The sequence below is a fragment of the Cydia pomonella genome, chromosome 9 (assembly GCF_033807575.1).
Source record: "Cydia pomonella isolate Wapato2018A chromosome 9, ilCydPomo1, whole genome shotgun sequence".
Classification (NCBI taxonomy): domain Eukaryota; kingdom Metazoa; phylum Arthropoda; class Insecta; order Lepidoptera; family Tortricidae; genus Cydia; species Cydia pomonella.
Genome location: NC_084711.1, coordinates 7,016,955 through 7,039,788, shown reverse-complemented (window position 1 = coordinate 7,039,788; position 22,834 = coordinate 7,016,955). Strand labels below are relative to the sequence as shown.

Here is a 22,834-nt window from a genome sequence, read left to right as displayed (position 1 = left end):
AGTTTAGAAAAAAATGATATTAGAAACCTCAATATCATTTTTAAAGACCTATCCATAGATACCCCACACGTATGAGTTTGATGAAAAAAGATTTTTTGAGTTTCAGTTCTAAGTATGGGGAACCCCCAAAATTTATTGTTTTTTTTTCTATTTTTGTGTGAACATCATAATGCGGTTCATAGAATACATCTACTTACCAAGTTTGAACAGTATAGCTTTTATAGTTTCGGAAAAAAGTGGCTGTGACAGAATCGGACAGACAGACGGACATGACGAATCTATAAGGGTTCCGTTTTTTGCCATTTGGCTACGGAACCCTAAAAATTGACATAGTTACACGAAATAAAAGATCTGAAATTGAAATCTGACTCTCGGGCTCTAGGGCTGCACAGCAGCACAGATCGGAGGTTGAAAAGCGAACAATAGCCTAAAGATGAAATACATCAGTCATCTCGGGTTGCAGCGCACGCGGTTTCTATCAATTGGGCACCCTATACGACATATGATTGATATCATTTTTACACTGTAGACACAAATTAATATACACCCCAGGCTGAAAGTATGGAAATAACGTTGTTTTCTTTATTATCTCATGTTTCTATTATCCATTTATTTATTTTTCATCTCAAGTTAGGTATTTTATAAATGTCATATGTAGGTACTGTAAAACGTTGTACGATTACATGTTCGAATAGGTAATTCGCAACTCGTGTCGATTTAAAACACTCCCTTCGATTGTGTTTTAATTTATCGCCACTCGTTACGAAATTCTTATTTTTCGCACTTGTATCGTAAATAACTATTAAAATCTGAATACCGCTTTGATGTAACATATTGTTCATTCGCAATTTCCGATCGATCGTTTGTTAATGGATGGACTACCTACATTATGTTATGTATTTAAAACGTATGTACCTGTCTTGTATTAACTGTGTCGAAGCTCGAAGCACTGCCAGGTAGATTGCTGGCAACGGTTAATGAGATTATATTGGGTATCGCATGTACCAGTATCCATTTGAAGCAAACGGCTAGCGGTATACTTAGTAGGATTGATAATTTTAAATAAACCGAACATTTTGTGATTTTCGCTGCGATATAATTTTATCAGTATGTACCTTAAGGTGGGGAGCAAATTCAGTTCAAAAATGTTTGTGCAGCACAGTGCCGCACACTGGTGCAATCCCACCTTTATATGACTAAAAGTAACTTAAATCTATAAATAGAAAATAAGGTTTTATTCTCACAAAAGAACACTACACTAATAGCTTTTCTACTTTGGTACAAAAATAACAAAAATTGACAACAGCAACTTCAAAACTCTCTAAGGTACTTATTTCTATTGTATCTCTATCTTGCAAAGATCTTTTGTAAAGGTTACATTTTTATTTATACAATCTTTCTTGTCTCCTTAAAGATTACGTGAAACTAAAAAAACCAAGACATCGTTTCATTTTCGTGTCTTATTCATATATTTAAGAATCTCGATGGGAAACCTCAAGGGCTCTGTGATACAAATAATAATCCTCAAGCTGAGATGAAGTTGCGAGAATACAAATATTTGACTTTGCTTAACGTTGTGAGATCAAAATATATGATCAGAATTATATTTAGATACCTACAGTTAGAACACACAATCTCCTTAGCACAGGTATAGGTATGCCTATCCTTGACCTCGATTCAGATTTAACAACTTGTTATGGTTTTCAACTGGTTTAAATGCAACCTTGACGATCGTCTTGGTGATTTTGATACGACTTTGACGAATTAAAACTAACGTGCTAGTCAATCAGTACTAACCCGTTATACTTACTTGCGTATTTTTACATGCAAACCTTTTTGAGTTTAGTACTTTTGGTGGTGGGTTGTTATATTTATTTGCGTATTTATTTTTGCGGTGGGAGGGTGGGAACATTAATTGCATGTAAAAATAGGCAAGTTAGTATAACGGGTTAGCACTGCTAGTCAATAGCACGTTATTTTCTCGCGGATAAGCAAAGTAATACTTCTGGTTTTAATTATCATGGATTTCCGCAAAGTAACGCCTGATTCTATTAATTACGACCTTAACGATCATCTTGGTGATTTTGATACGACTTTGATGCTCGTCTTGGTGACTTTGATACGACCTTGACGATCATGTTGGTGATCTTGAGACGACTTTGACGATCGTGGTGATTTTGAGACGACCTTGACGATCGTGGTGATTTTGATACGACCTCGACGATCGGCTTGGTGATTTTGATACGACCTTGACGATCGTGGGGATTTTGATACGACCTTGACGATCGTCTTGGTGATTTTGACACGACCTTGATGATCGTCGTGCCGATCCGTAGCATTAGCACCCGTAGCACTTTAACGTCAGACGTTATGACTAAGAATAAGGAAAAGTCTATGTTATTTAGATATAAAATTATAAGTACCTATTGTTAAAACTCACTGAATTAAATTTGCTATAGTAACTTATCATAATATTTTCCTTTTTAACATTGAGGATCCATTTATATAAAGAGAAATGACCTTTCTACATAAACAGATATAAGTAAAATATACTTCATAGGTAATCATAATAAAAATGTTAATATGATGATAAACCCCATAAATGTCAATAGGATCATATCTAATGTAATACTCTCATCGAAAAAATGCCACCAGTCGCCGATAACTAATCATTAGTTGTTATATAGAGTAAAACGCAGCCATGGTACTAATTATACACCATCGTACCTTGTTTGAAAAGGTATTAATTAAAATGAGGGTATCGTAGACCAATTTTGACGATTTTGATTAACGGTAATCCATTCAAAGGCTCAATTTCCGTAGAAATGTGAATAACCGCCTTTACATATTCAATTATAAACTTTATTTCTGAATTAATCCAAGTTTTCGCGTAATTCCCCGGAACCACGGGACTCGGAGTGATAGCTTCCTGCGGGGGCGTAATTTGAAACGTAGTGACAACGTTGATTACACGAGCAATAATTAAATAGGTACATATAACTATGTATTTTGTCTTAATTAAGTTTTCTTTGACTTGATTATAAATGAAACTAATTTAATTAAATTATCAAAGAATGCCCTCTGCATGAGAGAAGGCCTGTGCCCAGCAGTGGGACGTATATAGGCTGAATTATTATTTTATTTATCAAAGAAGAACATTGCATAGTATTTTACGGGACAAAGTGAAAGCTGTTTTTTTTCTTAAGCATCAGTACTTCAGTACCAAGTTTTAAGTTGCATCAAACACTTTCACATGTAGATGTAATCATTTATCAATTTAGTTACTTTGAACAAATTTAGTCACCTGTATTAATATACGGGGTGAATATATAGGTCATACTGAGCAACTTCTACTATGAAACCAAGCCTCAAAATCGCGAAAAAAAAATTTGGCTGTTTCATACATTTCGACTAGTCTGATGTTGATTAGTAGTTATTCGTGATTTCGGTATTGGTAAATTAGTAAATTATTGCAGGTGACTAAAGACGTCCTGTAGAATAGCATACTTTTTAGGACCGTGCGAAGTGCATGGTGGGGGTAAGTAAAGCGATCCCAGCGCATAAGGTGGTAAAATTTTTAACTAACTGCGGATAGCGTCTTTAACATTTCGTACAATTATATGGCTGGAAATGAAACTGATTTACGATTACTCCTGAAATATTCATTTAAATTGTATGGTGTAAGGGACCATTGTAATCTGTATGAAATGCTTAATATAACTAACGTATTTATTTTGATAATTATTAATAATGTATCCATGTAAATAGCTTTGCAAATGCCACATATTACGTGATCTTTTTCTAGAAGTTACGAATATGTATAGTAAAAGTTATCCTTAAAAGATAGACATTTAACATTGCGGACATTTTTGTAGACCTATGAATGAGAAACAACCCCATACATTGTGTTGTTATAGCTCAAACGGATTAGGCAGCGTTTTCGATGAAAGCTCCTAGCCAGCGTGATTTTTTCCGACAACATCGTTATATTTCAAACAATTTACACAAAACCTTAACAAGTTATATACTTAAGCCTTCCTCAAGAATCACTCTATTGATAGATGAAAGTCGTATGAAAATCCGTTTAGTAGTTTTTAGTTTTGGAGTAGTTTTATAAGATGTAGTGAATTGACGTTTTCCCCTAGACTTGCGGACACTAGGTTGCGTGACAGTCGTGCACGCTCCCACAGATTGGGGCAGGCGGCTGCACTACTGTTCACCCCTTCACCATTATAAATAAATAAATATTATAGGACATTCTTTCACAAATTGACTACGTCCCACAGTAAGCTCAATAAGAGCTGATTGCGACAGCAAGCGAATTCGCATGATATTTTAGTTACATTGCGGATTATTCAGGTTACAACCGATTCGGCCGACGTATCAAATGCCGCACAATGTAACCTCCCATGCGAGTTCTCGCAGAGTCCAAATGAGCCTTAAGGCTTGTGTTATGGGTAGACAACATATACATTATACTTAATGTTAGATTATCTCCGTTAGTCTAAAGACTATTTTATAACTAATATGTATTCGTGACGGTTCTATAATGATTGATTCAGATACCTACTATTTTATTTATAGCGCGTGTCCAAGTGGCGCTATCGGTCGTCAATATTTATACTTTCACGGCCATTTTGTCCGAGTTGTATTGGTACTTGACACGGAATATACCTATAGACGGTAATCTATCTCCGGCCGTTTGGGAATTCTGCATTGTCACGTTCGACATTCAAATCTCGGATACTTAACGACTACTTCTTTCAATTAATTTTGGCTAACAGTAAGAATAAACCATTTTAAAGCCCCTACATTTGCATATAGTGTAATTTTATAGACGCTCCGCGAACAAACACGGCAAAATTGCATGTTTTTGTTTTAATTGTGTGCGTCTCACGTGAACATAATATGTGCATAACACGCGCAATTTAAGAAGTGTCTATCTCTAGATCTCTACCGTCGTAGGGCGTATTGCATCGTCAATAGTATTTTATATAATCGTGTTATAATAGAGGGCTTTTTAGTCGAGTAACGTGATTAGGCAACGAAGTTTGCTGAGTTGCCTAAGTAAGGTACGAGATTGAAAAGCTTGATTAATACCACTATTGTATGCAATACTTTTTCTACCAGTCATCTACAATAATACTTTTTTTTTACTATAAAACCTAGATAATCCTTCCATCCCTCATCGAGAGCACGAATGATGACTTGTTACGCATTCTGAAATGGAGCACAACTCATGGTCTGAAAGTGAATCCTTCGAAGACCCAAGTCATCATCATTGGCAGTAGCAAACTAATTCCTAGAGTAGATTTTGCGAATCTTCCCCCCATTTACTTTGATGGTATCCAGATTCCATTTTCACACCAGATAAAAAATCTTGGTGTTATTATGGACCGGTCCTTATCTTGGGTGCCTCAGGTGGGTGAGGTTAGTAGGAAGGTGTTTGCTGCTGTTGCTTCTCTTAGGCGACTACGTAATCTCTTGCCGATCGCCACCAAAATTGCGCTTGCTCAATCCCTTCTTCTTCCGATCCTCGATTATGCCGACATCTCCTATCTTGATCTCACAGAAGAGCAACTGAATAAGCTCGAGCGAATACAATATCTCTGCATCCGGTTTATATTTGGATTGCGTAAATTTGACCACGTTTCTCATTTTCGCGTGCAACTCAAGTGGCTCCCAATCCGTTATCGTCGTAATGTTCATATTATTTGTCTTCTTTATAGTATACTCTTTAATTCCACCACTCCCCGTTACCTAAAAGAACGCTTTAGTTATTTAAATTCCACTAGATCCACACAAAATTTGCTTCTTTCTGTCCCTCCTTCCTCCACAAAATTATGTAAGTAGTGTGTATATGTATATGTATTGTCTTACTGTTGTAGACTTAAATTTTAAGGGTATTTTAGTTTGCTATTTAGTTTTTTTGCACCTCCTAATTAGTTAATTTAAGTTTCAGTTCTCCACTACCTAAAGGTTGTCTGGAAGAGATCGCTCTGTAGCGATAAGGCCGCCTGTTGTTTACCTCTATCTTCATGTTTTTTATGTGTTTCCATGTACATTATTTTCAGAGGTTGTGCAATAAAGAGGATTTGTATTGTATTGTATAATAAATGAAAATTGGTAAGTATCTCAGTAGACAAATATGTAATACAAAAGACATAAACGCGCGACTATTTAGTCCCGTCCCGCGCTCGTTTAGTCTTTTCTATGGGAGCGCAGCGGCATGTGACTGGTAATTTTTTTTGATAGTTGATTACAGCGTATCGGAATGAACATTATAGTTGAGTTGGGATGATACATGAAAAGTACGCAATTATATGTGTTTAGTATACGAAATCTTAATGCAACCATTACAGTCGACGAGTAAAAAAAAAGCTTTTTGCGTTTCCTGTACATATACATATAACGGATGAAGATGGACTACTTGGAACAATTGTACTATGGCATAGCTTTACTCGTAGTGTCAGTTAAACAGCGATGACGCTATTGAACAATTAGCATGACGTCAGGGTGCCTGTGACCTTCCTAGATTATTGATAGGTATCATGATTCACTGTACAGTCAGTTGTATGTTCGTGACTTTAAATTCAGCTAGTCTATTTAAATTGACTAGCACTAAAATTATAATATTGATTTACACAAAATGTCTGATAAAGGTAACCAGATCAGGCTACATTAAATATCCTACGGCTGGGAACATACCTCTTTTCATTGAACAAGCTAGTTTGTTTACTGAGGCGGAGATGAGTGGAGATGAGAGATGTGCAATCATCTATAGCATCATTGGTTGTAATCCACATCTCTTTTCTGCTCTTCTGGATTACTGACGCTTATCTGGGCCTCAGTGGAATTCTGATATGGGAGTTTTCTAAAATAAATATTGAAAACCAGATTCTTACAAACCTGGACTTTCTTGGGCTCATTCTACTCAGAATCGTTATCATTCTCTATTCTAAGTATTCTACCATTTTAAAAAATTACCCAGAATGTCCGTTCACGTCCGTCACCATTAAGTGTGAAAAAAAACCACTTGTATGAGTGTGACGTAGTGGAAACCACAATTTTCATAAGATTGAATAATATATAAGTGATTCTGAGTTGAAAGAACCCAAAAATATCAGGATCTGTGAGAATCAGTCTCCATTTTTTTTTACCGAACAACGTCATGCTCTATTGACATTGGCGAAATCATCATACATTTGATAGAAGCTATTTAAAAAAAACCGGCCAAGAGCATGTCGGGCCACGCTCAGTGTAGGGTTCCGTAGTTACTCTTCCGTCACAATAAGCTAAACTGGAGCTTAAAGTATAGTAAATTATTAACCAAGGGATGAAACGGTACCTTTCACCTGAGTTAAACAAATAGGCAAATTTGCATAATCAGTACCTAATTAAAATAAGTCTTTTTACTATGAAGGGAAGACTTTTTGCGATAACTCAAAAACAGCTAAACTGATCATGTCCGCTATAGTTTTCATTTAATGTCTTTCTTAAACTCTACTTCCACGATTTTTTTCATATTTTTTGGACCTATGGTTCAAAAGTTAGAGGGGGGGGGACACATTTATTTTTTCTTTCGGAGCGATTATCTCCGAATATATTCACTTTATCAAAAAGTGTTTTTTGAAAACCCCTATTAGTTTTGAAAGACCTTTCCAACGATACCCCACACTCTAGGGTTAAAGCGAAAAAAAAAATTCACCCCCACTTTACGTGTAGGGGAGGTACCCTAAAAAAAATTATTTTTTTAGATTTTATTGTACGACTTTGTCGGGTTTATTGATTTATATATCCATGCCAAATTTCAGCTTTCTAGCACTAACGACCACGGAGCAAAGCCTCGGACAGACAGACAGACAGACAGACAGACAGACAGACAGACAGACAGACAGACGGACATGGCGAAACTATAAGGGTTCCGTTTTATGCCATTTGGCTACGGAACCCTAAAAATTACCCACTGGTGTTTACTTACGTGACCTGTGAGACTTTCCTATTTAGCGTAGCCATTTTTTTGTACGGCCCGATGCGAAGAATCAGATACGATAACGATAAGTTCTGGTTTAGATACGTTCTCGTTTAGATATCGTTTGTATGTCGTATAATTGACAGAAGCAGCTCGACGTCACTTTGACGTTAGAAATATCGTAGATAGATGTTACTGGGGTCACAGCGGAATCGAAATAAACGTCGATTTTGACATGTCGTTTAATCTGTCGTGTCTTAACCATGCAGGATTCCTGCTTCATTTGAGGATAATAAATTTTTTGCAGATGGTTAAGCATGCCTACTTAATTATGTGTTTTATTAATTGTATACAATATAGTTGTAATTTGATTTGATCATTTGACGCTAATTCTCCCTTTAATAAAGATACAGTTTTATAAAAATAGCAAAAGACGAATCGCCAAAGTGTGTAACTAAGCATGAAATAATGGTAAAGAACAAGTGAGAAAGGAACTCGGCGGGGTGTGAAATAGGCTCAACCCACTAGAAATTATCTAAGCTAAATCCGCTACGTAAATACAAACAGATATAAAAGAAACTATAGTTTTCACTTTTTGTCAATGATAATGACTTAAACATTTACTGATATTAGCAAAATTAATGATTACAATTTGTCTAACACAAATAAAATAAAAAAACTGACATGAAACTGAAATGACTTAAATTGGAAATTGTGTGTTAAAAAAACCGGCCAAGTGCAAGTCGGACTCGCGCACCGAGAGGGAACAACCTCTAGGTATATATTATTATATGATGTAACCAAAAATTTACGGTTTTCGCAATTTTTCCTGTATCTGTGCTATGAGACGTTGCTTCGTACCAAATTTCAAGATTCTGAGTTCACGGGAAGTACCCTGTAGGTTTTGATCCCCTTGCGAGTGTCGAAAATTTGCGGCATAAACGGCTGTATCTTTTGATTGCGTTGCCTTAGAAGTTTGATTTTTTCACAGCTCCAAGGGACAGTAAACCTGAGTATTTGATATAAATTCCAGCTTGATACCTCCACGCGTTCCTGAGAAAAAAGGTCTTGACAGACAGACAGACGGACGGACGGACAACAAAGTGATGCTATAAGGGTTCCGTTTTTTCCTTTCGAGGTACGGAACCCTAAAAATGACTTGAATTTTACTAATGATGACGTGTATTTGTAGATCGTGACTTTAATCTTCTTAATTGTTGATAAAAACCTTAAATCGACCGTGTATGGTATTTTAAAGACCACGGGGACAACGCCGTCCTTGAAACCGTTGAGGTAAATTTTAAAACTATTACCTAAGTTTAAGGACGCGATTAAGTCCCGTTTTATAATTTAATAACGAGATACATCTCTATTCGTATTCAAGGGGGTTTGTTTCTTACGCTACTATTGATACTGATTGACCAATAATTGTTACTGTTCGCTAGAAATGTCGATACAGCCACTAATTCGACTTACACTCGTCGACAAATAAGTCCAAATCACGTATTAACCGTTTACCAAAGTATTGCACACAAACCAAGCTAGAATAGACTTTCTGTGAATGGCATAAGATTGTGAACGTCCGCACAACTTTTTTTGTTTCTAAGTGACAAGGGGAGACTCGGCTATTACCAGTTGAATGTCGACATTGACCCAATTCCTTTCCCGAGAGGGAATCGTGACGTGTTCCTAATAAATTCTGTAACATTTTACCTTTTCATTTCTTGGGTGTTAAGAGCAAATATAAATTGATTTCGACAACAGGAAAGGATATTGCCGAGAAAAGATAAAATGAAGGTCGGGTAGCTGTTAGATATTTGAATACTGTTCCCTTTCATCTTTATTACTTCGTCTCGTGAAGATTTTCTGACTTTTCTTCTCAATACTACGGAGTCCACCTTTGGGAAAACACAGCGTTACAAATAAAATATCAATCTATCTATATAGGTATTAGGTATCTATATCTTCAACTTTCACTTCTTCCCATTAGAGATATCACAATTACTAATAATTGTGATATCACCTACACAACATACAGTGTCTATATACGTGTCTAAATTATGCTACTTCATTTTGGCGACTTAACTTTTTTTTTTATACAAAGTTAGTGGCAACCAAGCATACTGCCCGCCTGATGTTAAGCAGTCACCATAGCCTATATACGCCTTCAACACCAGCGGTGTTACATGCGCGTTGCCGACCCTATCATTCCGCACCCGCGTGGAGCTCTGGCAACGTTACTCACCGGCAGGAACACAATAAGAAGTGTCTAGTGTTATTTGGCTGGTGGTCTCTGTAAGGTCTTCCCCAGTTGGACTCTGATCTAGATCTGGAATAACATCCGCTGTGCCGTGCCCTACCATATAAAGCGAGATGACATTCACAGTGCTTCTCTCTTTTGGACATAGTTTAAGAACATACCCGGGTCCATCCCGGGGATGCCGAAAATCTTACAATTCGTCGATCAAGAGCCTCAATGTATCAAATATCGCCTGTTTTTGTTGCTAGGTGATTAGTCTGAGTTGAGGCCTTAATCAAACTAGTGTTGATAGGTACTCGAGTCTTTTGAGTCTGAATTTGAAGAACTCGACTCGTTTTTACGAGACCGGGCGCTTAAAAAACTTCTGTCTCGAGGCGAGTCTTTTATTGAGTCTATTTTAAGAGAAAATTAAAAAGACTCGAGCCTCCGAATAAATACTCCGTCAACAATTTCATAGGCAAAATAAAAACAAAGAAAATCAATAAAAGTAAATAAATTATGTCTTATTGTATAATTTGTGTACCTAATTCACGAATATACGTAAAGAAAATGCATTTCGAAATGCAAATAAAAAATTGAGATTTTTGTAAAAAGGATTCAAGTCTCTATAAAAGACTCGGGTCTCTAACAAGTTGAAGAGAAGTCGAGTTTAGACTTAATTATGTGAGCTGAAAAACTGAGCCGAGTTTCAAAGCAGAGGACTCAAACAGCTCGAGTCTTAACTAACACTAAAGCGAAATATGTCCGTTGGCAAGTGCTACGTACTATATAGTTCGAGGTTACCTATTCCTTATCAATTTCACACACAAATGCGGTCGGTCATGACTTTCATGTGAGCCAACAGGAGCCTGATTTAGATTTGACAATTTGTCACATACCTATTGATACGCATGCGAAATAAAGTGATCGTCGTGCGTGAGATGCGTGCCAATCACCAAGACGATCGTCAAATACCCTTTTCATCATACTTGCTCGAAAAAGTTCTTATTTCATGCAGGTGTTCCCGCGGGCGTTATGGATGATGAAAAAAAATATAACTCCCTAGGAACTTATAGCTTTTTTTTATATGTCACTTATTCATACAAACCAAGTAGCATAATAGAGTTTTACTTTTAAAATACTGACGGTTATAATTAAATATTTTTGTTTATGTTTACAATTAAATAATTTGATTCATTTAACAGCCGTTTAAAATATTTTTACATAATTTTCAATCGTGGCTGAATGCTGAATAGGTCCGTGCCCTCGATGATAACCTGTCAAGAAATTACAAAATGGCGGACGAATATTTGATATGTCACCGTATTTAAGAATTATTTCGTTTAAAGTTTACTTTTTTTGTGATGAAAAACATTGTGTGTAACTCCGGGGGTAAGAGTATTGCAAATTGAATTACCACCCTCGTATCCAAAATTTTAAAATTACTTGCATCTCGCTTAGCTATGCATGCATCTATGCACCTGAAAATAGTGCGAGCGAAATGTATAGAAAGTAAGTTACGCAGACGTCAACAAATATGTCAATGTCACGTCACGTCAGTGCCAATCTGAATCGGGTTCCAGATGTTTCGTTTGTTTATATATAACTACAGAAAATTGGCTCACGCCTTAGATACGTAATAAACTATAGAAGTATAGAATTCATAGTAACAGTAAAGAACATTACCCTTAGTGTAAATTTATTCGATATCGTATCGTGACGTACGCGTTTGCGTTGTCTCGTTTTGTATGGGACTTTTGAGTTTCCAAAACGTCCCGCTTGGCGCGCTGTTTCTAAATCTCATACAAAATGAGACTTAACGCAAACTCGTACGTCACGTCACGCTATCGAAAAAATCTACACTAGGGGCACATAAGAATATTAAGAATGTGTTTCAATTTAACATAACTTATACAGTCGATTTAACAATTATTATACATGATAAAATACATATAGAACTTGTAAATCCTTTTTGGTTCACTCTTTCCCGTAACCCGTAACACATTTACGCGGCATGTGTGAAATATAAAACCTCGTCTGGCTCAGGGGTGAAAAAATAAATAGATAAAAATAATCTAACACGGGAATCAAGGGATGGTTTATAAGCTAATAGCAATTCAGTTGTCTCTTGGGTAATCCTCATTTGAATCTCAATACACCCGATTGAGCGTTTACATTACGTAGATATATTATAGAAAAGTAACTTTTCATAGCTCGTATTCTACTACAGCTGCCACTTTTATAACAAACTTTCACGTGTAAGTTCCAAAGTCGAATTTCGGTTGAATATGTTTGTGTACGCTGAGGGTTGGAAAGTTATCTATCGATTTACACAATGTGGGTATTGGGCTGGATTGAACTCGCTGGGGTGTGAACACTGTCGTTTTACATAATTTATAAGCTTATTTATGATGTGAGATAGCGCATTGATCGCTAATAATATCTTATCATATACCTTTAAACGGGTGTGGCGACCACATACATTCGTGTGTAGCCACCTTTTCAAACAACCACGGCAACACTGAGACTGTCATGTTGACAGAAAGAGAAAAGCGAGGGAATTATTACCCATGTATCTTAGATTATAAGAAACAAATATACATCCTGATGAGTAAGGTATATGTACGAGGTAACGAATAAACGTTGTATCCTACACTACACGGTCGTTATTCAATGTCCTGCCATCCTCTCACTTCACCGCCAAATTGGTGACCCCGACGTGATCTTTCCCTAGAAAAGCTAGCGGGGTTGGCTGACAATATAATTGAGGTGTCACCAGGTTCCTCTAGAGTTAACAAAATTGACAACAGTTGTCCACCAAGTGAGATAGCCTCGCTTAAAGAATGTATTGAACAACTGTTCATGCAAGTAGCCAGCCTTGCTGGGTCTCAGGCTAGAGGCCGCTCCCATAATCGATCTTCTTCAAGAACCAAAAGCCGAAATGGATCCCCAGCGTCTAGAAGATGCTGGTACCATAGGAGATATGGCACTAGAGCCAGCAAATGCGTCCCTCCTTGTGACTGGGAGGAAAACTCCAAGCGCAATCAGTAAGCGCGGCTACTGATTGCTCCATGTTAAAAAGTTATGGCCGCCGCTTATTTATCAGGGATAAATGCACAAATCAAAAGTTTTAAATAATAAAGATTAATATATTCTTAAATGAATATTTTTCGTAGTTCCAGTACCTATTACCAATTTATAAGTATTATTTATAAGCCTCCCTCTTATTCTCTCACTTAATCCGATGAGCCTAAAGCCCTCAAACTTTTATCTCAGCGACTTAGGTATGCCTATCTAACTACACCGCACTGGCTTAGTTTTAAATATTAAATGTGGTTATATTTGTAGCGGCACAGTAGCGCACATAAGCTTCGTTCGTGAAACTTATTTTCCGACAAGGGCGACATCTGTGAGAGAACCGGAAAACTACAAGGAAAAATAGCCTGAAAGCGTGTTTCTGAAATTCGCTTAATTTGACCTTCAGTATGAGATGCGTTGTTAGAGCCACTTGTTCTGAGAAACCTCCATAGATGGCGCCGCTACTATCTCTAGTTTATATAAATAATTATATTACTTGCATCATCTCATAAATTTACAATACTAAGGGCCTGTTTCACAATGTCCAAGTATTGGATAGCTAATTAAAAAATAAGTTAACTGCCACATAAAACTTCCTGCAAAACTTAGCACGTTATATACCAGTTAAGCTTATTTGAAGATTGTAATACGCCAACGATGACTTTATTCGTCAGATGAGTGGCAAGTAGCTTATTCAGGACTTTACTTGGACATCGCGAAACAGGCCCTAAGGATTAATGACTAAATTGACGTAATTTTCACCTAGTTAGGTTTGTCAGTACCTATCGTAAGGGCTCTTTCCCACTGAACATCCAGTTTTTTTACTGACTTCAATATTTCAAAAGGAGAAGGTTATCAATTCAGTTGTATGTTTTTTTTAAATGTTTGTACTTCATAACTCCGTCATTTCTGAACCAATTTTGAAAATTATTTAAAAATTTTAAAAAGAAAATTTGTATATATACAGGTTGGTCACATTTTTGACAAAACTCAGTTTTGATGATGGGATCCATGAGAAATTGAGGGAACTCCTCAAATGTTAAGGGCATACATATAGAGATTTTTGTATTTTCATCAACAAATCAAGCATTTAAATTGAAAAAAGTGACATTTGATGAAGTGGAACTGCTGATGCTGATCAGAATGGAACTCTTCGACGACGCATAGTTCATGTATAGCGATTTGTCCTCTTCGCCGTGTTTGTTAAGCAAATTAGATTTTCAAGACAATTTTTTTGTCAAGTTCGAGTTCTGACGATGGAGTTCATGAAGAATCGAGGTAACTCCTCAAATGTTAAAGGCATGTATATAGTGATCTTAGTATTTTCATCAACAAATCAAGCATATGAACAAATTCATATGAAACATTACACAATGACGTCACGGTCAACTCACCTACTTTTTTATTTTATATTTCTATCGTATTTATTATATAGAACTTATGTTTAAAAATAACTGCTATGTTTTCCTACTAATTAGGTGGTGCTTTATTTCATGCAAAGTGTGAAGTAATTTATTTTAAATATAGTCGAATACCCTATTGCGGGTATCTTACCAGTCAACCATAACATAGGGCAAATCTGAAATAGGTCAAGGTGGGTGCAGTGACAAAAAATAAACATTTTACCTCCTTTTCTACATAATTAGGCGTAGGTAGCTGTCTTTTTAATTTCATTGTATGAAACCCAAAATCAACAATCATATTTCTTTCACCCGGTCTCCCTCATTGAAGTCGGTTTTTTTTCTTAAAAACTATTGCGGGTACGGTTTTCTGCGGGATCCCGTTTTAGTAGTATACAATTATACATGCAAACAAAATTCTCGTGTGAACGTTATACTATATTAGCACGTACTCGTATACTACTGACACGGAATCCTGCAGAAAACCGTACGCGCAAAAAACGGGATTATCCGTGGGAAATGGCCCTAATATAATTTCCATTTATTAAAAAATATGGTATAGGTTTTGTGAGGATTTTTTAAGAGCCACAACCCACCGCCTCCTTATATGTATACTTACCTACTTAACTGTGGTTCTCTATGGCGGTGGGATTATTTATGCATGAACCACTTCGGTGAGGGTAAAGTGTTCACCCATCAACCTGTTGCTTGCTTGCGTTGGCCACATTACTGTCTAGTGTCTAGTTGGGCTACTATCGGGTGAACTTTTTTCACTCTACCAGCTCTAGCCAAAAAGTTCACCCAATATTTTGTCTGCTACATAGGGGGACTTTTTCATGTTACATGATTTCTTTTGTTGACCTTGAAATATATCTTAGTCATAAATAAATAAATAAATCTTTCTGGCTTTGTTCCGGAATTTTGACATAGCTTGCCTGGGGAGCCTGCTGTTTGCTAGGCAACCTAATCCCGAGAATTGGCACAAACACTAGTTTTAACAAAAACGATGACCATCCGACTTTCCAACTCAGAGGCGAACCTCTGTCTTACTGGAATTAGTTCTCTTTCCACTCGATGATTCCTTTACCGAAGACATGAATAAAATTATTAAACGACGTTGAACGTTTACGTCACGTTTGATGTTGTACGTTTAGTGACTAGGGATAAATACTCGTTAATGACCGAACTTAAGAGAAATACTGATAACGTAAAACTTACCTAAATTGCGGAGACATGCACTTATTTTTCTGACTGTCCTTTCCTTTTCACTTTGAGTACATTATAAATACACTGTTTTGTTCGATCGAGTTGACTTAACTTCATCACGTAAATAAAGTCAATCGTAATATGGAATAAACTACCGTAAAATGAGAGCTGATGCCAAACCACAATTAATTACCTACAACGACGAGCAAGAATTTCTTGGTGAATCCAAAAACTCGCGGGGTTTGTTCAAAAAACAGCACAGTAGTTTATTTAGAAATTTCAACAAATTATAGTTTCGCTTCTATGATTGTATATACGATTTATTTCAAATCTGAAAATATTGTATTGTATGTACTATCCGTGACTATCTGACATATCTTTCAAAAAACCCTTCGAGTCAAACTGACATTACCTATTTATAGAGATGTAAAGCTCATCTTCCTTTCTTTTTTTTATCAATGCTGCTCGAATCAATTAAAATAGGAAGTCAATAAAAAGCACTTTTCATTTCAAATATACTGATAAAGAGGACAGTAATTCGAGTTAAGACAATACAAAAAATTTAGTATTTCTTTTCCTTGATCTTTTTGTTGTTGTTTGTAGATCTCGTTTGTGCCTCTCCTCCTGAAAAAAAGAAATGAAATGACACGATCTTTCAAGTCTGTCCTACGTTAATAAAATTGTTTACGTTGTTTACGTTTTGTAACTCTAAAAATTAGGTGTTTAAATTACGTGCAGCTTTCTGAAATTGAAGCGGCCGCTGAATGTGAAAGTTTTGTGTGTAATGATATTTTTTTGATAAACTGAATATAGCGAATTTATAGTGTTGTGTGCTTGGGTTGTTGTGTTATACAAATCGAAACCAGCTCTCGCAAGTTACTGGTAATTTATTGGATGAAGTGGCAGCCTCACGGGTCTTTGCCAAAACACAGTAAGCTTAGATTACAATTAAAACACATTTTAATGCATGCTGTATGGTAATTAATCAGTCGTCAATATTCAGTCACGTCGAGGCTTTCACGATGCACTGGTGGATAGCTGGAGCAGCAGTACAAAGCATAATGGCGACCGAGACCACGACCCCATTATGTCCAAAGAATTGGTTATTGGCATTTCCAGAGTTGCTGACCGGAACATCAGGTTAATGTAAGACATACATCTCACTGCGTTCATGAAAAAAAACATTTATGGGGCCGTATTATCTACAATTTTTTTATGATTGGTATGTCGGTAACGTTGTACAATTCTCACACTTAATCGAAATGCTTCCTAATAGTCCGGGAGCAGGCCGCTCCAAACCCTATCTCATCGTATTACCTTATCGACTTACCGAGTGAAACCAATTTTTTACATTAGGTCAAGTAAAACTGCATACATAAATTTTGGTCTACCAGCACACAGCCTGGCAGTTTTTCATATATGAATTAGTCCGTGAGCTGGCCGCTCCAAACCCTACCTCATCGTATTAAATAAAATAATAAATAAAAATTGTTTATTGGATCTTGGAAAGATCTTTAAAAGATCGATAACTAAACGCCATGTCAAAATTGACGTTTATTTCGATTCCGCTGTGATTCCAATAAGATCTATCTACGATATTTCTAACTTCAAAGTGACATGCCCGAATCGAGCTGCTTCTGTCAATGATACGACATACAAATGATACAAACGATATCTAAATGAGAACTCATCTAAACCAGAACTTATCGTTATCGTATCTCATTCTTCAGGTTATTTATATATTACTTATCCATGACCACACAGTAGAGCACCCTGTCAAAATCAACTAAAACATTAAATATTCCAAAATAATATAATAAGTAGGTACCTATTATGTAATTTATGTAAGTACCTTCTGAATCTCTGTCAGAGACCGCTCACGTAGACCCAAACAACAGCTTTATTGCACATAATGCTTATCGGAAGCTTTGGACACGTGTCCCGAGTGTCCCGTCCCCATTGTATACCCAGCTTTATAACTATTACCAACTTATTTATACACACGGTAAAATCAAGAACTATTCACGCTATCCACTAATTGTATGTACTTGTTTTACAGTGGCGCCAAACTTAAGTGAATGGTAAGTTGGTAAGTTAGATAATTGTGACACGGGGCGTTGGATGTAGTATGAATGATGTATGTTGCACGGTCTAAATACAATATAAATGTTCTGTGTAGGTTGTTATAGTGGTGAAAAATAAGCGTTATGGCTACTTCGATTCAAGTTGCTATTTCACTGCCAACGTTTTTGTAGCGCTACGCTCGTAGCCAAACATAGCGTCTTCCCGCTTGGAAGAGGAAAGCGACTACTAACAAAAGGTACTGTTTCTTTTACTGCGGTGTGCAATACTTATCTACCTCTACGAACAATGTACTCCTTACCTCACGAGTATACATACGGTTTTAGCACCTGTAGCGATGTATCGATAGGCATGTAACGTTATTAACGATAGGATAGGATACGCCTTTGATGTCAAACACAGATACTGAGGGGATGAAAGCTCGGTAACTAGATTACTGAGCGTAAATATAGCAGGGGTAAATATGGTAGGTAGAATACATTATAGCAGAGACCTGGAGGCGTATTCTGATTGTACGAGTCATAACAGGCCGCGTAGCTAACTTTACAATCGTTAACGCTCCGTAGCTTATCGCAGTCATCTCTCTCTATCGCTCTTCCATATTAGTGCGACTGTGACAGTTGCGTTTCGTTCGCCACGGAGCGTGAACGATATGCACGTTGGCTGCGCGGGCAGGTTATGAATATGATCTGTTAGTGCCTAAAGTGACATTATATCAAGCATTATTTCGACACTTGCAGATGATATCGATAACAAATCTAGGTCAAATTTAGAACTTGTTATTACCATCAGAATACGCGTCCGTTAAATGGCAATTCGTGGATGAGACTCGATATTGTTGGACGATGTGAAACTAAAGGCTAGTTCGGTTCGGACTACATCAGTAATTTAGTAGAGTGGCGAGTATTTGTGACTTTGTATCCCTAAAGGGTGCAAAGTTACATGGATCATAAGGACCCTTCAGGCATGAAAAGTCTATATATCAAAAGTAAAGTAGATATCGAACTTCAAGTAATAATTATTCCGTCCTGCTGTGTAGCGCTTATCGATATATGGCATGATTTATATCGACCAGTCCACATCCTTAAAAACCCACACATACACATTTTTATGCACACATACAAATCATTGTAACCACCAAAATGGCTACGGCTTGAGTATTCAAATTTGAATTGAGAACACGTTATCTGTTCTGCCTTGCTACACTCACATCCATCAGGTACCCGATACATAGCCGCCGGGCAGGCAGGACTCACTTTTTTTCGCATTCGAATTAAAAAGAGTATTTATATTCGAGCGAGGACCATAACAAAATGCTTCAGTTAAAATAGGTTATTTAATTGTACAATTTACTACTGTGGTCCGAGGGGCCTCGCCCCTCTAATAAGTATAACTCGGACACAACCTCGACACAACGTAAAATTTTTCGTTACTTTTTGCGCCACCAGAGGGCCTTTTTAAGTGTACCCTGCCCACTTAAAGTTTTGGTCTTGCCCCGCCACTGTGCCGAGGGATCTGACGAGCAAAATTTGAATCGGAAATATATTTTCATAGTAACGGGAAAAAAGGGAAAAACCCGCGCGATGGTTTTTCTTCCGTTGCAAGTCTTATACGGTGCAATAGCGTCTGTTGTTTTTTCTTATTACCTGGTTTTAAGGCCCCTCTTAGGAGGGACGAATAGCTTTACGATCCTAACATAATAAATAATAACGGTACTTTTTCTAAGAAATGTTCCATTTCGGGAGAAAACCGATTCCACTAAATCTTAACAAATCACTTTGATTTTGATGTTGATCGCTTCAGCATAATACATTCTAGGTTAATAGGTTTCACTTTACTAATTTTTTGTATAACGTAATGGAAAACCTATAAACCTAGTTTTCCATTGTGTAAATAGATAAGATACAAAATAATCATGGAGAATGAAAAATACTTAGAAGTGGAAAAACAATGTCTCTTGTTGTATATATGGACGAGTACGTGATGTATATCCCTCTTAGACCAGAACCCCTAGTGTAAATTTACTCGATAGCGTGACGTAACGCAAACGCGTTAAGTCACATTTTGTATGGGATTTAGAAAGCGGGACGTTTTGGAAACTCAAAATCCCATACAAAATGAAACTTAACGAAAACGCGTACGTCACGTTTCGCTATCGAATAAATTTACACTAGCGGTACTGATTGATTGTAATCGTGGGGCATCAATCTACCCGTAATAACACGTTTAAGTTACGGGGCCCCTAGTTAATTAGTTTGTTGTAGTTAGGATGTCTTGTTCAAGTTATGTAGTTTTGGCAACTAGTAACTAATGCTTCAAGTGTAGGTACATAGACAAATCAGTGCTTGTTAATTATGAAAATCTTATGCTAATACGTACTTATTAATTCTTATAAATTAACAGTACAATGTAATATATACTACATTGTTTGAGAGAGAGTGGTCATGAGCCTCGCTCCGGATCGTTTTTTATGCAAAGATTGTCCATCGCGGTTCAACGTGGCAACACGGCGAGCCTGTTGGGCTCCTTTGCATCTGGAGGGACGCTAAAGAGTAGCAGGCTGGTAATCAAATATTCCGATTATATCATCAAATTCATAAACTTACTTCACCTACTTTCTTTTTAAGAATTACCATGTTTTTAATTTGAGTCAAGAACGCGTATTACTTTCCGTAGTATCTACGATGCACAGCGTGTCACAAATGCCAAAGACGTAAAATCCTTAAATTTGTTTCTTTTTTTTGCTCCAGCAAACGGCGACAGACGACAGCATGAGCGACGATGTGTTCGAGGAGCCGACATTGCGCGCGCCCGCGCAGCGCGGTACGCCCTCCCCTACTGGTTACCGCGACTACCAGCCCACAGACACGCCGATCAAGACCGTTCATGACGACGATGTGCCTATACACAAAGTAAGTGTTCGTCGCTTATTTATCTATTTATATTAACGGCGGCTATCCCCGATCTGAGGGCTTAGCGCAAGAGAAAGGTTATCCTTCTTTTTGTATACGTATTAAATTAGAGAGGGACGGATAGTTTATCTTGTGCTACAGTAAGCCTACTGATGCGAGTCGCGGGCTGACAATCTACCCCCAATTATTAAAACTATAACAACCTGACTTCTCCACCCGTCCCCAACTTCGCCTAGTCCTTTTTAGGGTTCCGTAGCCAAATGGCAAAAAACGGAACCTTTATGGATTCGTTATGTCCGTCTGTCTGTCCGATTATGTCACAGCCACTTTTTTCCGAAACTATAAGAACTATACTGTTCAAACTTGGTAAGTAGATGTATTCTATGAACCGCATTAAGATTTTCACACAAAAATAGAAAAAAAAACAATAAATTTTGGGGGTTCCCCATACTTAGAACTGAAACTCAAAAAAATTTATTTCATCAAACCCATACGTGTGGGGTCTATGGATAGGTCTTCAAAAATGACATTGAGGTTTCTAATATCATTTTTTTCTAAACTGAATAGTTTGCGCGAGAGACACTTCCAAAGTGGTAAAATGTGTCCCCCCCCCCTGTAACTTCTAAAATAAGAGAATGATAAAACTAAAAAAAATATATGTTGGACATTACCATGCAAACTTCCACCGAAAATTGGTTTGAACGAGATCTAATAAGTAGTTTTTTTTAATACGTCATAAATGGTACGGAACCCTTCATGGGTGAGTCCGGCTCGCACTTGGCCGCTTTTTTTACTAAAACTTATTCCAAATCCTAAATGTTGTATTAAGTACTAAACGATATACTTAATTAAAGCGAAGTTATGTACTTTTGGCGAATTCAGGGTACGTAATTTTGCCAACTCTTATTTTTAATGAACTGCAACATTGATCGGGATTTGTTCATAAAACTTCTTAGCTAAGTAAATAATGAATCTGCAAACCTTAGGCCATATTACAAACTAGCGACCCGCCCCAGCTTCGCATGGGTTACACAAACCTTTAACAAAGTGTCAGGAACAAATATCCATGCTCATCACACGAATAAATGCCCTTACCAGGATTTGAACCCGGGACCATCGGCTTCATAGGCAGGGTCACTTCCCACTAGGCCAGACCAGTCATCTAACGTCTAATACTGTGGTACCTTTCAAAAACATATTTACATTTTTACAAATATTAATATAAATACGAAATGACCAAAATTCCCAGTGTGGCTACCACCAGTTCGGCACTGACATAAACGCTATCGAGAACGTAACTTACGTTCTATGCATCTCGCTCGTACTCGCATGTAAGTGCAAGTGAGATGTATAAAGTAAATTACGTTCTCGATAGCGTATGTCAGTTTTGGTACTGTCAGTGACTCATGGTACGGGTATAGGTCAATGTTCAGCAATAATCCGTTGAAGCAAACAGAAGGTTTTCATAAGGGACGTCTAGACTAATCATATATGCAAAACGTTGGTAATGACCCTTGAAAACTGAAATACCTACTCTATGAAATTGTATACAGTAGCTACACAGTAATATTTTCATAATATAATATTTTCTGTTCAAAATAGGTATACCAATTCGTTTTTGTGATTCTCAATTAGCTTAGAGTATTGTGTATAACACGCAACACTAAACTTTATTATAATGTATGTATATAAATAAATAATTGAATAGGACATACTTACATAGATTGACTAAGTCTCACGGTAAGCTCAGGAAGGCTTGTGTTGTAAGTATTTAGACAACTATACACCGTTTTTTTATTAAATTCCGATGGGGTATCGGTAAGTACGTTTAAGGAAACTAAATGGCATAGTTAATTAAAAAAAAGGTTTTTTTCATAATTTTTTTAATATTTTATTTTTTATAAAAAGTAATTAAATGTTGCATATAGCGTTGTTGTAACACGGG

The 22,834-nt window shown here is 36.9% G+C and overlaps 1 protein-coding gene across 1 annotated transcript in view; it reads left to right on the top strand.

Moving 5' to 3' along the window:
- Positions 1-22,834, top strand: part of LOC133521236 (ras-related protein Rab-26-like) — a 125,122-nt gene that overhangs the window by 14,978 nt on the left and 87,310 nt on the right. The window contains exon 2 of the mRNA XM_061856082.1: positions 20,728-20,889. Within this exon, the coding sequence (XP_061712066.1) occupies positions 20,728-20,889 (162 nt within the window). The remainder of the gene's footprint in view (positions 1-20,727; positions 20,890-22,834) is intronic.